We start from the raw sequence: 12856 nt of genomic DNA, 5'->3' as shown, positions 1-12856 counted from the left end.
AGTTTTATTTGTCTCTACAGAGAGTAGTAGTGTCTTTCAGGCTGGGGGAAGGGAGATTTCTTATACTTTCTTCCCTAAGGATAGTTATTTGAATATAAATACTTAAAATCTTTTCATTTCTGACTTTGCCACTATGTGACCTCAGCAAAGCCCTTGATTTTACATAATTTCCACATCAAAGTCAGGGATAATACCCTTTGCTTCTTATCTTAAAATATTATTTTAAGTATTAAATAAGAAAAGTGCATATCAAAGTAGTTAGAATTACTATTTTAAAAAGATTTGCGTTAGTGAATATTTGGTAGACAATTCAGCTAACCGTTATTTAGAGTCTAATGTGGTGAGGTAAAAAACTACACTTGATACTCAGCTGTTTATAGAACAGAACTATTCTGGTGATTAATTATAAAACATATCCCCAATGACAGTGTGCTAGCATTATATTCCCACAGCAGAAAGTTTTTGTATGCTTGGGATTTTAGTTTTTGCAATAAATCTGGGGCGTATTTGGAATAATAATGATATGTATTTGAGCATTTGATAGCATGTTTAGAAATCAGTTTTTGTTTTGATGGCCTGCTTTGCCCTGAGTTTGTAAGAGATCAAGTGCTACTAGTGTTAGGCATTAGTGAATAGATGAATGAGATAAGATTTCCGTGTCAGTCAAAGAATGTACGATCTGCAAATACCTTCATTGCTACCAGACCTTACATATCTTACAATTTTTGTCTTAGTACTCAGAGTAGATAAGCAGTGGCATTGGTACCTTCCAGTGTGTAAAAATTGTTTATTTCAAAGTACAAGATAGTGTATTTTAGTAGTACTAATGCAAAAACATCTCAGTCTGTGATTTTTAGATTTCATTTATTCACTAGCAAGTATTGACACCTATTATGTACCAGGTACTCTAGGCATCTGTGCTAAATTAGTGAACAAAGGTTAGACCCCTGTCCTTGTGGAGCTTTTATGTTCTAGTGTGAGTGAGAGTCAACTATGAATATAATAAATTATGTAATGTGTTAAAAGATAAATGCTATGCAGGAAAATAGAGCAGGGTAAGGGGGATTATTATTGAGGCAAGTGGGCATGGGCATATTGCTATTTAAAATAAAGTAGTTATGGGCTCATAGAGAGGTGACATTTAAGCAAAGACTTGAAGGAAGTGAGCGAGTCGGCCATGCAGATATTTGGAAGGAGAATGTTCCCCATAAAAGAAATAGCCAGGAATGGGTCTGGAACCCATTGAGGAACATAAAGGAAGACCTTGGAAGCAGTATAAGAGAGGACTAGAATAGTAAAAGATGAAGTTGAAGAGGAGAAGAACAAGATGATGGGAAGTTTTCATAGGATGGTATAAGGACTTTGGTTTTTTTCTCACAGTGAAATAGTCATTGCAAGATTCTGGCCATGATCTGACTACAAGCTTGGCTGCTAGCTACTGTTATGACAACCTGAGAACCTTAGCTTTGTAAACCCGAGAGAATAGGAATTTGAGAGTCTAAACATGTCTTATGCAAACCAGAAGCTAATGATTCTGTGTCCACACTCACCGAGCAGTCGGGTCTTCAGAGAGAAAAAACTCCTGATGCTTTCCAGGGTTCTTTGGTATAGATCAGCTTGCTTCTTGTTGTGGCATCCCTCTTTTATCCTTAGATTTCAGCTTTCTGTGGTCTGTCAGTTTCCACTAGCTCATCTTTCCAACTTCCTTGTTGTCTTCTCTTTTATTCTGTCATCTCCTGTCATTTTATTGGTTATTTTAGGAGAATAAAGAGAAACAATTTCTTAGTCGCTGTGTTGAACCAGAAGACTAATAACTTAAAAACTGATGTGCCAATGTGATTAGAAAACTCAGATACTTGCACTGAAACTTCACTTTCCATTGTGAAACATCTTGCCAGAATTAATAGTAATAATGCTATTTTCATGAAACACAAATCAGGCCTTCAAAAATTTAAAACTTAAAGTATATCTACTCATGGCAGTAAAAAAAAAAAATACATAATCACTTTCCTTGTATAAATGTATAAATTGTTTAAAAGTATTTTACTCACTTTTATAAAGCTCCCACTTTGAGTCACTGTACTGGAGCAGTTTAGATTTAAGAGCCCCTTTCAGGGAATGGATTTGTACAAAATAGTGTGCTTGAGGACTTGAGAACCGTGAGTTACCTAAACCGTGAATTACCTAAAGACAACATATTTTGGTAGAAAGATCATATAGTTAGGAAACTTGGATTTTGGCCCCATTTCTCTATGGCTAAATTTTAGACTTCAATAAATTATTTAATATTTTCATGCCTCCTCATTTGTGAAATAAGGGATTGCAGGTTAGATAATCTTTAAGTAATTCTAAAAACATTATGATACTTAACGTCATTTTGGAAATTTTTAATGCTTATGTGGATAATTAATTTTTTTTAATTTTTTTATGCAGGTTAATGGTGCAATGTAAGAAACCTTTAAAAGTTTCTGATGAATTAGTGCAGCAATATCAAATTAAAAACCAGTGTCTTTCAGCAATAGCATCTGATGCAGAACAAGAACCTAAAATTGATCCATATGCATTTGTTGAAGGAGATGAGGAATTCCTTTTTCCTGATAAAAAAGATAGACAAAATAGTGAGAGAGAAGCTGGAAAAAAACACAAGGTAAGAGAAATCACAGTACACCAAAGGGTCACTGTTGATTTTGTAGCACTGCATATAGTAACACTCTTACTACCACAGTTATCTCACTTCTTTTGTCTTAGAATAGAAAGAGTAATCATTTATTTAGAAAAACTTATTTTTGCCCGGGTGCGGTGGCTCATGCCTGTAATACCAGCACTTTGGGAGGCCAAGGCAGGCGGATCACCTGAGGACAGGAGTTTGAGACCAGCTTGGCCAACATGGTGAAACCCTGTCTCTAATAAAAATGCAAAAAGTAGCTGGGTGTGGTGGTGTGCGCCTTGTAATCCCAGCTATTCGGGAGGCTGAGGCAGGAGAATCACTTGAACCCAGGAGGCAGAGGTTGCAGTGAGCCAAGATCAGGCCACTGCACTCCAGCTTGGGTGACAGAGCGAGACTCCGTCTCAAAAAGAAAAAAAGAAAAATGTATTTTTTTGAATGGGTAAATCAAGCACATGGTACCAATTATAGCTGACCTCTGATAATGAAAATATTTTGTTGTTTAAAAGTTTCTGGGTTGGATAAAGGGCATATTAAACTTGTCATAATTGAAATCAGGACATTTAGGTAGGCTATTTTGACAGTGATTTTAAAATATGTTGTAAGTGAATTACCAGTTTTCAAAGATACAATAAAATATACATCACTGAGTTTAAAAAATATGTGCTATTTTTGAATGTGTGATTCAGGAACTTACAGTGCACCTAGAAGTAAAAATGAAGTGCAAGATATATAGTTATTAGAATAAAATTTAAAAATCAAATATATGAGAATTTGTTAAGATTAAGATAACTTTGCTACACAGGAATTATGTCTTATATACAAAATATGAAAATTGGCTAGACACAGTGGCCCACGCTTGTAATCCCAGCACTTTGGGAGGCTGAGGTGGGTGGATCACTAGGTCTGGAGTTCGAGAGCAGCCTGGCCAAGATGGTGAAACCCCATCTCTACTAAAATCACAAAAATTAGCTGGGTGCGATGGCGGGTGCCTGTAGTCCCAGCTACTCAGGAGGCTGACACAGGAGAATCGCTTGAACCCAGGATGCAGAAGTTGCAGTGAGCTGAGATCATGCCAGTGAACTTCTGCCTGGTGACAGAGCAATACTCCGTTTAAAAAAAAAAAAAAATTGAAATCTGTAAAGTTATGAAAAGGATCCAATAATACGTGTGAGTTTTTTTTTTTGTTTTTTTTTTTTTTTTTGAGACGGAGTTTCGCTCTTGTTGCCCAGGCTGGAGTGCAATGTTATGATCTTAGCTCACTGCAACCTTCGCCTCCCTGATTCAAGTGATTCTCCTGCCTCAGCCTCCCTAGTAGCTGAGATTACAGGCATGCGCCACTACGCTCGCCTAATTTTGTGTATTTTCAGTAGGGACGAGATTTCTCCATGTTGGTCAGGCTGGTCTTGAACTGCTGACCTCAAGTGATCCGCCCGCCTCGGCCTCCCAAAGTGCTGGGATTACAGGCGTGAGCCACCGTGCCTGGCCCCCAATAATATGTTTAATACAAAATTAGTTTCACAAAGTTTTACTTAGCCCTACTATATGCCAGGTACTTGAAATTTTGTCTTTTTGGAAGTATGAGAGTAGTGGTAGCTGGGAAGGCTGCAGGTATAATAGAAAGAACGTGAACCGGCTGGGCGCTGTGTCTCACGCCTGTAATCCCAGCACTTTGGGAGGCTGAGGCGGGCAGATCACCTGAGATCAGGAGAGCAAGATCAGCCTGGCCAACATGGCGAAACCCCATCTCTGCTAAAAATACAAAAATTAGCCAGGTGTGGTGGTGCATGCCTGTAATCTCAGCTGCTTGGGAGGCTGAGGCGGGAGAATCTCTTGAACCCAGGAGGGGGAGGTTGCAGTGAGCCAAGATCATGCCACTGCACTCTAGCGTGGGTGGCAGAGTGAGACTCTGTCTCAAAAAAAAAAAGAAAGAACATGGACTTTGGAATTTGACAGATTTAGGATAAAATTTCAGCCCTCATTGTTTATCAGCCATATTTTCTGGGGCACATTAGAGTCTCTACTTTTGTCTATAAGATAAACATACCACAGGCCAGGCGTGGTGGCTCATACTTATAATCCCAGCACTTTGGGAGGCTGAGGTGGGCGGATCACAAGGTCAAGAGATTGAGACCATCCTGGCCAATGTGGTGAAACCACATCTCTACTAAAAATACAAAAATTAGCTGGGCGTGGTGGCATGTGTCTGTAGTCCTAGCTACTTGGGAAGCTGAGGCAGGAGAATCGCTTGAACCTAGGAGGCAGAGGTTGCAGTGAGCCGAGATCGTGCCACTGTGCTACAGCCTGGTGATAGAGCAAGAGTCCATCTCAAAAAAAAAGTAATAATAAGCATACTACTTACTTGTTAACTGTAAGAATCAGTGATAATGTATGTTAAACACTTAGCTGGATGCCTGACACACAGCTCCTCAATAATTGGTAGATTTTATTGTTGGTAAATTATATATTTCAGCCTAACATGAAATATTTGTTTGCAGGTAGAAGATGGGACATCTAGTGTAACAGTGTTATCACATGAAGAAGATGCTATGTCATTATTTAGTCCCTCTATCAAGCAAGGTAAAACCTTTATTTCCTAATGAAAACATTGCATTCCAGGATTATTACTACAGACTGATCTGATATTGTTGGACTTCTAATATTCCTTTTTGTATAATTCATTGTTTCATAGAAAGGAATCTTTCTTAAATGATGGATTTATTGGTTATCTTTTATTGGAAGAAGCAAGTTCAGGTGATAGAATTTGTGTTTTTAATTGTTGCAGCCTCTTTCCTGTTTTTACATATAAAAATAGTTTTCTATTAAAAACTCAGTTTTATGTAATAGATTTCTCACCCCCTTCTACTGGGAATTACGTGAAAGGAAGTAAAAGAATGAAGGCACATATTGACTGGAAAGTGATTGAGAAAAGGCCATTGTTATACTATGCCAAGGCTATGGTTATACTCTCCAGGAAAAACACACTTGAAAAAAATGGGAGAAAGATACTGATGTCCAGTTGGTTGACAGTAGAGTGTTTCATCATCATAACTCCAAGTGTTTGCTCTCTGAAGACACTACTTTCAAGCCTATAGCAATGGGGGTTACAATTAGAAGACTATCAGTTCTCTTCATACCTGTCTCCATTGTTTAAATTATAATTGAAAAATGGATCTGGGCACCGTGGCTCACGCCCGTAATCCCAGCACTTTGGGAGGCCAAGGTGGGTGGATCACTTGAGGTCAGGAGTTCAAGACCAGCCTGTCCAACATGGTGAAACACCATCCCTACTAAAAAAATACAAAAATTAGGCCGGGCACAGTGGCTCACACCTGTAATCTCAGCACTTTGGGAGGCCGTGGCGGGCGGATCACGAGGTCAAGAGATTGAGACCATCCTGGCCAACATGGTGAAACCCCGTCTCTACTAAAAAAATAGAAAAATTAGCTAGGCATGGAGGCACGCGCCTATAGTTCCAGCTACTCGGGAGGCTGAGGCAGGAGAATGCTTGAATCTGGGAGGCAGAGGTTGCAGTGTGCGAGATCATGTCACTGTACTCCAGCCTGGCGACAGAGCGAGACTCTGTCTCAAACAAACAAACAAACAAAAATTAGCTGGGCGTGGTGGTGCATGCATGTAGTCCCAGCAACTTGGGAGGCTGAGGCAGCAGAATCGATGAACCCAGGAGGCAGAGGTTGTGGTGAGCTAAGTTGGGCTGGGCACAATGGCTTACACCTGTAAGGCCGAGGCAGGTGGATCACCTGAGGTCAGGAGGTGAAGACCAGCCTGGCCAACAAGGTGAAACCCTGTCTCTACTAAAAATACAAAAATAAAGCATGTGTGGTGCCAGGTGCCTGTAATCCCAGCTACTTGGGAGGCTGAGGCAGGAGAATCGCTTGAACCCGAGAGGCAGAGGTTGCAGTGAGCCGAGATTGTGCCACTGCACCGCAGCCTGGGTGACAGAGCGAGACTCTGTCTCAAAAAATAAATAAATAAATAAAAATTGAAAAATGATTTAGAATAAGCTCAACTATGATTGTGTTGTGACATAGAATAAATATGAGTAAAATGTTTTAAAGTTTTCACCTGTAAAATGAGGAGATAAGGTCATTGCCTAAGGTCCTTCAGATCTAAAACCACAATTTCTAAATTAAACTTCACTGGAATTTTGTTGTCATTTTCTTCCCACACACACAAGTTAAGAGAGCTGTTCTGAGGCCACTAATTCAACAAATATTTAGTTAGCACCTGTTATGTGTGGGTACTGTTTGGGTATTGGGGACACAGTGGTCAAGACTCCACTTTGAATATGTCTGACTTAAACTCCTTGTGAATGGAATAGAGAGACATAGTATAGTAATTCATTTACAAAACCCATTTAACTTTTAAAATAATTTTTTTAATTGACAAGTAAAAATTGTATATATTTATGGTATACAACATGATGTTTTGGGGGGGAGTGTGTATATATATATATATATATATATATACACACACAGTGTGCCGAGTGTGTGTGTGTATATATATATACAGTGAGACCCTATACATATATACACACACACCAAAAAATATATATATATTTACATTTTTTTAACATACTCATATTCTCTGTCACAACACAGTTACAGTTTATCTTATTCTAAATCATTTTTCAGTTATAATTTAAACAATGGAGACTGGTATGAGGAGAATTGTTAGTCTCCTATTGTAACCCCACAACTATAAGCTTGAAAGTACTGTCAAGTCTTCAGTGAGCAAACACTTGGAATTATTTTACATATATATGTGTGAGTGTGTATATATATGTGTGTGTGTATATGTGTGTGTATGTATATATAGTGGAATGGGTAGATCAAGCTGTTTAACATATGCATTACCTTACATACCTTTTTTGTGCGTGTGGGTGAGAATACTTAAAATCTACTTTCAGCAATTTGCAAGTATACAATATGTTATTATTCACTATGATGTACAGCAAAATCCATTTAACTTTTGATGTGGGCAAAGTAAGTCATCTTCTGGTGTGTGTTTTCGATGACAAAGTTTTAATATTTGGAATAAATAGAGGGTCAGTCTGTGGATAACCAAAAATAAGAAAAAAATCTATCTGAACAATGAACAAATGGTCTAGGTAGCTTGAAAATTCAACAGTTTGGATTCTTTGCCGGAGTGATCTACAGATTCAGAGCAATCCCTATCAAAATTCCAATGACACTTTTCACAGTAATAGAAAAAACAATCCTAAAATGTGTATAGGGTCGCAAAAGGCCCTGAATGGCTAAAGCAGTCTTGAGCAAAAAGAACAAAGTTGGTGGCATCACACTACCTGATTTGAAAGTCTGCTGCAAGGCCAAGTGTCATGGCCCATGCCTATAATCTCAGTATTTTGGGAGGCCACAGTAGGAGAATTGCTTGAGGCCAGGAGTTCAAGACCACCTTGGCCAACGTAGTGAGACCCTATCTGTGTAAAAACAATAAATAGGCCAGGTGCAGTGGCTCATGCCTGTAATCCGAGCACTTTGGGAGGCCAAGGTGGGCAGATCACCTGAGGTCAGGAGTTTGAGACCAGCCTGGTCAACATGGCAAAACCCCGTTTCTACTAAAAATACAAAATTAGCCAGGTGTGGTGGCGTGCACCTGTAATCCCATCTATTTGGGAGGCTGAGGCAGAATTGCTTGAATCTAGGAGTCGGAGGTTGCAGTGAGCCAGGATCGCTCCATTGCACTCCAGCCTGGGTGACAAGAGTGAAACTCCATCTCCAGTCAATCAATCAATAAAATGTTAAATATTTTAAAAATTAAAATATATGGCTGGGTGTGGTGGCTCACGCCTGTAATCCCAACACTTTGGGAGGCCAAGGCAGGTGGATCATGAGGTCAGGAGATTGAGACCATCCTGGCTAACACAGTGAAACCCCGTCTCTACTAATAATACAAAAAATTAGCCGGGTGTGGTGGCACACACCTGTAGTCCCAGCTGCTTGGGAACTGAGGCAGGAGAATCACTTGAATCCGGGAGACAGAGGTTGCAGTGAGCCGAGATCACGCCACTGCACTCCAGCCTGGGCGACAGAGCGAGACTCTGTCTCAAAAAAAAAAAAAAGCTGGATTCATGGAAGTAGAAAGTAAAGTGGTGATTACCAGAGACTGGGGGTAGGGGAATGGGGATGGCCAGAGGACACAAAATTTCAGTTGGGAGGAATAAGTTCAAGAGATCTATTGTAAATTGTGGTTACTACAATTAATAATAGATTGTATATTTGAAAATTCAGAGTAGATTTTAAGTGTTCCCAACATAAAAAAAAGTACCTGTATATGAGGTAATGAATATGTTCAGTAGCTTGATTTAGCCATTTCACAATACATACATTAAAAAAAAAAAAGAAAAAACTCAGAAACAAATTGGGTTGTTTGGCCTACTTACCTATCCTAGGATGTTCCCTGGGATATAGGAAACATGTAAGCCCCTTCTTGTGCCTGTAGTTCAGCTTTCTCAAAATGTGAAACATATGCTACATTCTGGAGTATCTCCAAGGTGGAGCTTCAAAATCTTGGTTTTTAGTAAGTATCTTAGATGATTTTTACTTACTCTTAAAATTTCAAAGGCACAACTCTAGTGAATCTTTAGAACTGACACACCAGAGACACTGGGGAAGTGACTTTTATCTTTCTGAAAACGAGGACTCTCAAGTCAGTTAACAGAGAATGATTTGGAAGGTTATGTATCAAATTGTTTTTCTTGTGCAGGAATATATTGGGAGTTTAATTTTCATTGTAATTGGTATCATGTTTTTGTTACCCTAAAACAGGGCGAGAGGGTAGGAAAATAAAATTGTAGTACGGTAACTAAGCGGTAATATTTATCTAGTACTTAAGCACCTAGTACTGGGTGAAGCACATTACCAACATTCTATTACATTTTATTCTTGGTATTGAGGCACAGAGACATTAAGTAATTTGTCAAGGGTCATACTGTTAGTGGTGGAGCTGGGATTCAGATTAAAGTCTGTCTGGCCCAAGAGTCAGCTCTTGATCATTGTTCTGTTCTTCGTTTACATTTCAGAAAGATAGAAAAATACAGGCCAGGTGAGGTGGCTCACACCTGTAATCCCAGCACTTCAGAAACAGAGGTGGGCAGATTGCTTGAGCCCAGAAGCTCAAGACCAATCTGGGCAATATGGCGAAACCCCAACTCGAGGAAAAAAAAAAAAATTAACTGGGCATAGGGTCACGTGCCTGTAGTCCCAGCTACTGGGGTGGGAGGATTGCTTGAACCCGAGAGGTCAAGGCTGCAGTGAGGTGTGATTGCACCACTGCATTTCAGCCTGGTGGTGACAGAGCGAGACCCCGTCTCAAAAAAAAGAAAAAAAAAAATTACAAGTATGTGTATGTGTATTTAATTCTGTTTTTCTAATAGTATTTATATTTTTATTTGATGCATTAATTATTCATGTAGAGTACTTAGCTATTTTATGGATTACCTGACCTTATAGTGAGCTTCCTGGGAAAGATATAATCATTTATTTATAACTTTTTTTTCTATAAAAACACTTTCTCGATTTTAAACAATAAAGTACAATTTCTTGTTGCATAATCCCCTTATGACCTTAAAGTTATATGTCTAATTTAAAAAGAATAGTACTTACGTGGTCATTAGTAGCAGGTTTTTTTTTGTTTTTTGTTTTTGTTTTTAAGATGGAGTCTCGCTCTGTCTCCCAGGCTGGAGTGCAATGGCGCTATCTCGGCTCACTGCAACCTCTGCCTCCTGGGTTCAAGCAGTTCTCTGCCTCATCCTCCCAAGTAGCTGGGATTACATGCGCCTGCCACCACACTCAGCTGATTTTTGTAGTTTTAGTAGAGACGGGGTTTCACCATCTTGGCCAGGCTGGTCCTGAACTCCTGACCTCGTGATCCACCCTCCTCGGCCTCCCAAAGTGCTGGGATTACAGGCATAGTAGTAGCAGTTTTAATTTTATTTTTCTGATTGACTTTTGTAGATGCTCCACGCCCTACTAGTCATGCCCGTCCTCCATCAACAAGTTTGATTTATGACTCAGACCTGGCTGTCTCTTATACTGACCTTGATAATCTCTTCAATTCTGATGAAGATGAACTAACAGTGAGTATCTCATTAATGAATAGGATTATAATTTGTTTTCCTTGATTTTATTATTTTTTTATTTTTTAGAAGTGATTTGTGAGTTTAATACTATGTTTTAGCCCTGAACGGTAGGGAATATAGTAAAACCTCATTCATTGATTTCTTTTTTAAATCTCATGTTTGAGTAGTCTTGCCATAGTGTCATCTATAAACTTTGAGGGTTTTGTTTCTCCTTTTGTTTTTACATTTGGGGGACACATGATTAACCTTAATTTGAGCTCTGCCATATGTTCTGTTTTGTAGTTTTAGGAAGCAGAATTATTTTCCTATTTGATTCTGTAGTTTGAGAAATGACTCTGGAATTTACTCATTCAGAGAACACATACATAATTGACATTAAAGGTATTTGCTTTGTCAATTTATTAAGGAATACCAGCTCTTTTGAATTTGTTTTGCATCACAGCTATTATAAGACAGATACATGATATAACAATAAAAGAGGAAAAAAATAATATTTAATCTTTAACACCCATTTGCAGAGAAAGGTGAAGATAAAAGAAATTAAAGCTTAAAATGAGATTCCCTAGAATGTCAAGTCTCTGTCAAATTAATGAATTGGGTGCTGCATTATCATAAAAGGGAATTCCTTTTCATCTGCATAAAGGTAGCTTGGAAACTTCTATGGTACATTTGATCTTTCCTTTCCTATGTAATATGCATTTAGTCCTCTCTCAACATATATATCTCTATATGTGTGTATATGTGTGTGTGTACATACACACATATATATATTGCAGATACATAAACTTTTACTGTGTATCCCATAATGTAGTACATTTTAGGGCACCCTTTACTAGGCAACTATATCCTTGAATGCTTTGGCACATTCATACTTTCTCTCTACTACCATTCCTGTATCAGCTGTGGTTCCTCTGAAATAAAAGGTTGTAGTCAGAACGTGGTCTACATATTAATATTTATCACAGACTGTCTAATAGAAGACATGGAACAAATGTTAGCTCTGAAAACACTGGTAAGAGCTTGGAGATAGTAAAACTTGTTTGTTCAATCTACTAAAAGTTAGGAACTCTATTGCTTTGTCATTAGATCTTCTGAAGTTTGTACTTAGTTTTACCTGTTAACAGTATTTTTGCAGGAATAGGGAGACTATTAAAACAAGGTGAAAGTATAAATAAGAATTTAGATAGGTGAGTGATTGATTATATAGGAAACTTTAATGTGTTCAACTTAAGGAGACAAATGCTTTCTCTGCAAGTATCTTTTACCAAGAAGCATTTTTAATGTTAATTACAACCCCTTCTTATTGCAGGTTTTCTTATTTTTATTTATTTTAAGACAAGAGTCTCACTGTATTGCCCATGCTGGAGTGCAGTGGTGCAGTCCTGGCTCACTGCAACCTCTGCCTCCCAGGCTCAAGCAATTCTTGTGCCTCAGCCTCCCGAGTAGCTGGAATTACAGGCATGCCCCACCCAGCTAATTTTTTGTATTTTTAGTAGAGATGAGGTTTCACCGTGTTGGCCAGGCTGGTCTCAAACTCCTGGCCTCAAATTGATCTGCCTGCCTCAGCCTCCCAAAGTGCTGGGATTACAGGTGTGAGCTACCATGTCCGGCCTCTTATTACTGGGTTTTAAGTTAAGGTTAACCTTACTTCTGTGTATTTTGAAAGTATTGGTCATTTTCTTTGGAGGAACTTTTTCCTTTTAATTTGGAGGCTTACCAAATAAATTAATCTGGAGTCAGTGATTAAGAAATATTTTATATCTTTCAACACTAGTATGTATTTGGCTGTATCACAGATTCAAAATACTACTTTTAATGAATGGGCTTTACTGTTAAGTTATATCTGAATGATTACTATTTTGAGATCACATTGGATGTAAAATTTTAGATAAATATGTGCTTTTTTTAAATAGCCTGGATCTAAAAAATCAGCAAATGGATCAGATGATAAAGCCAGCTGCAAGGAATCAAAGACAGGAAATCTGGACCCGTTATCTTGCATAAGTAAGCTTCCCTCATCTGTGCTCGAGATAAATTTGCAAACTTTTAATCTCAACAAAGCTCCCCAC

The 12856-nt window shown here is 38.5% G+C and overlaps 1 protein-coding gene across 3 annotated transcripts in view; it reads left to right on the top strand.

Moving 5' to 3' along the window:
- Positions 1-12856, top strand: part of MED13 (mediator complex subunit 13) — a 121715-nt gene that overhangs the window by 66813 nt on the left and 42046 nt on the right. For all 3 annotated transcript variants that reach the window (XM_016932681.4, XM_001138050.8, XM_063799123.1), the window contains 4 exons: positions 2434-2647; positions 5164-5245; positions 10663-10784; positions 12701-12791. In XM_016932681.4, the coding sequence (XP_016788170.2) occupies positions 2434-2647; positions 5164-5245; positions 10663-10784; positions 12701-12791 (509 nt within the window). The remainder of the gene's footprint in view (positions 1-2433; positions 2648-5163; positions 5246-10662; positions 10785-12700; positions 12792-12856) is intronic.

The sequence above is a fragment of the Pan troglodytes genome, chromosome 19 (assembly GCF_028858775.2).
Source record: "Pan troglodytes isolate AG18354 chromosome 19, NHGRI_mPanTro3-v2.0_pri, whole genome shotgun sequence".
NCBI lineage: Eukaryota > Metazoa > Chordata > Mammalia > Primates > Hominidae > Pan > Pan troglodytes.
Note: the sequence above shows the minus strand (reverse complement) of the source record. Positions and strands in the feature narration are given on the sequence as shown.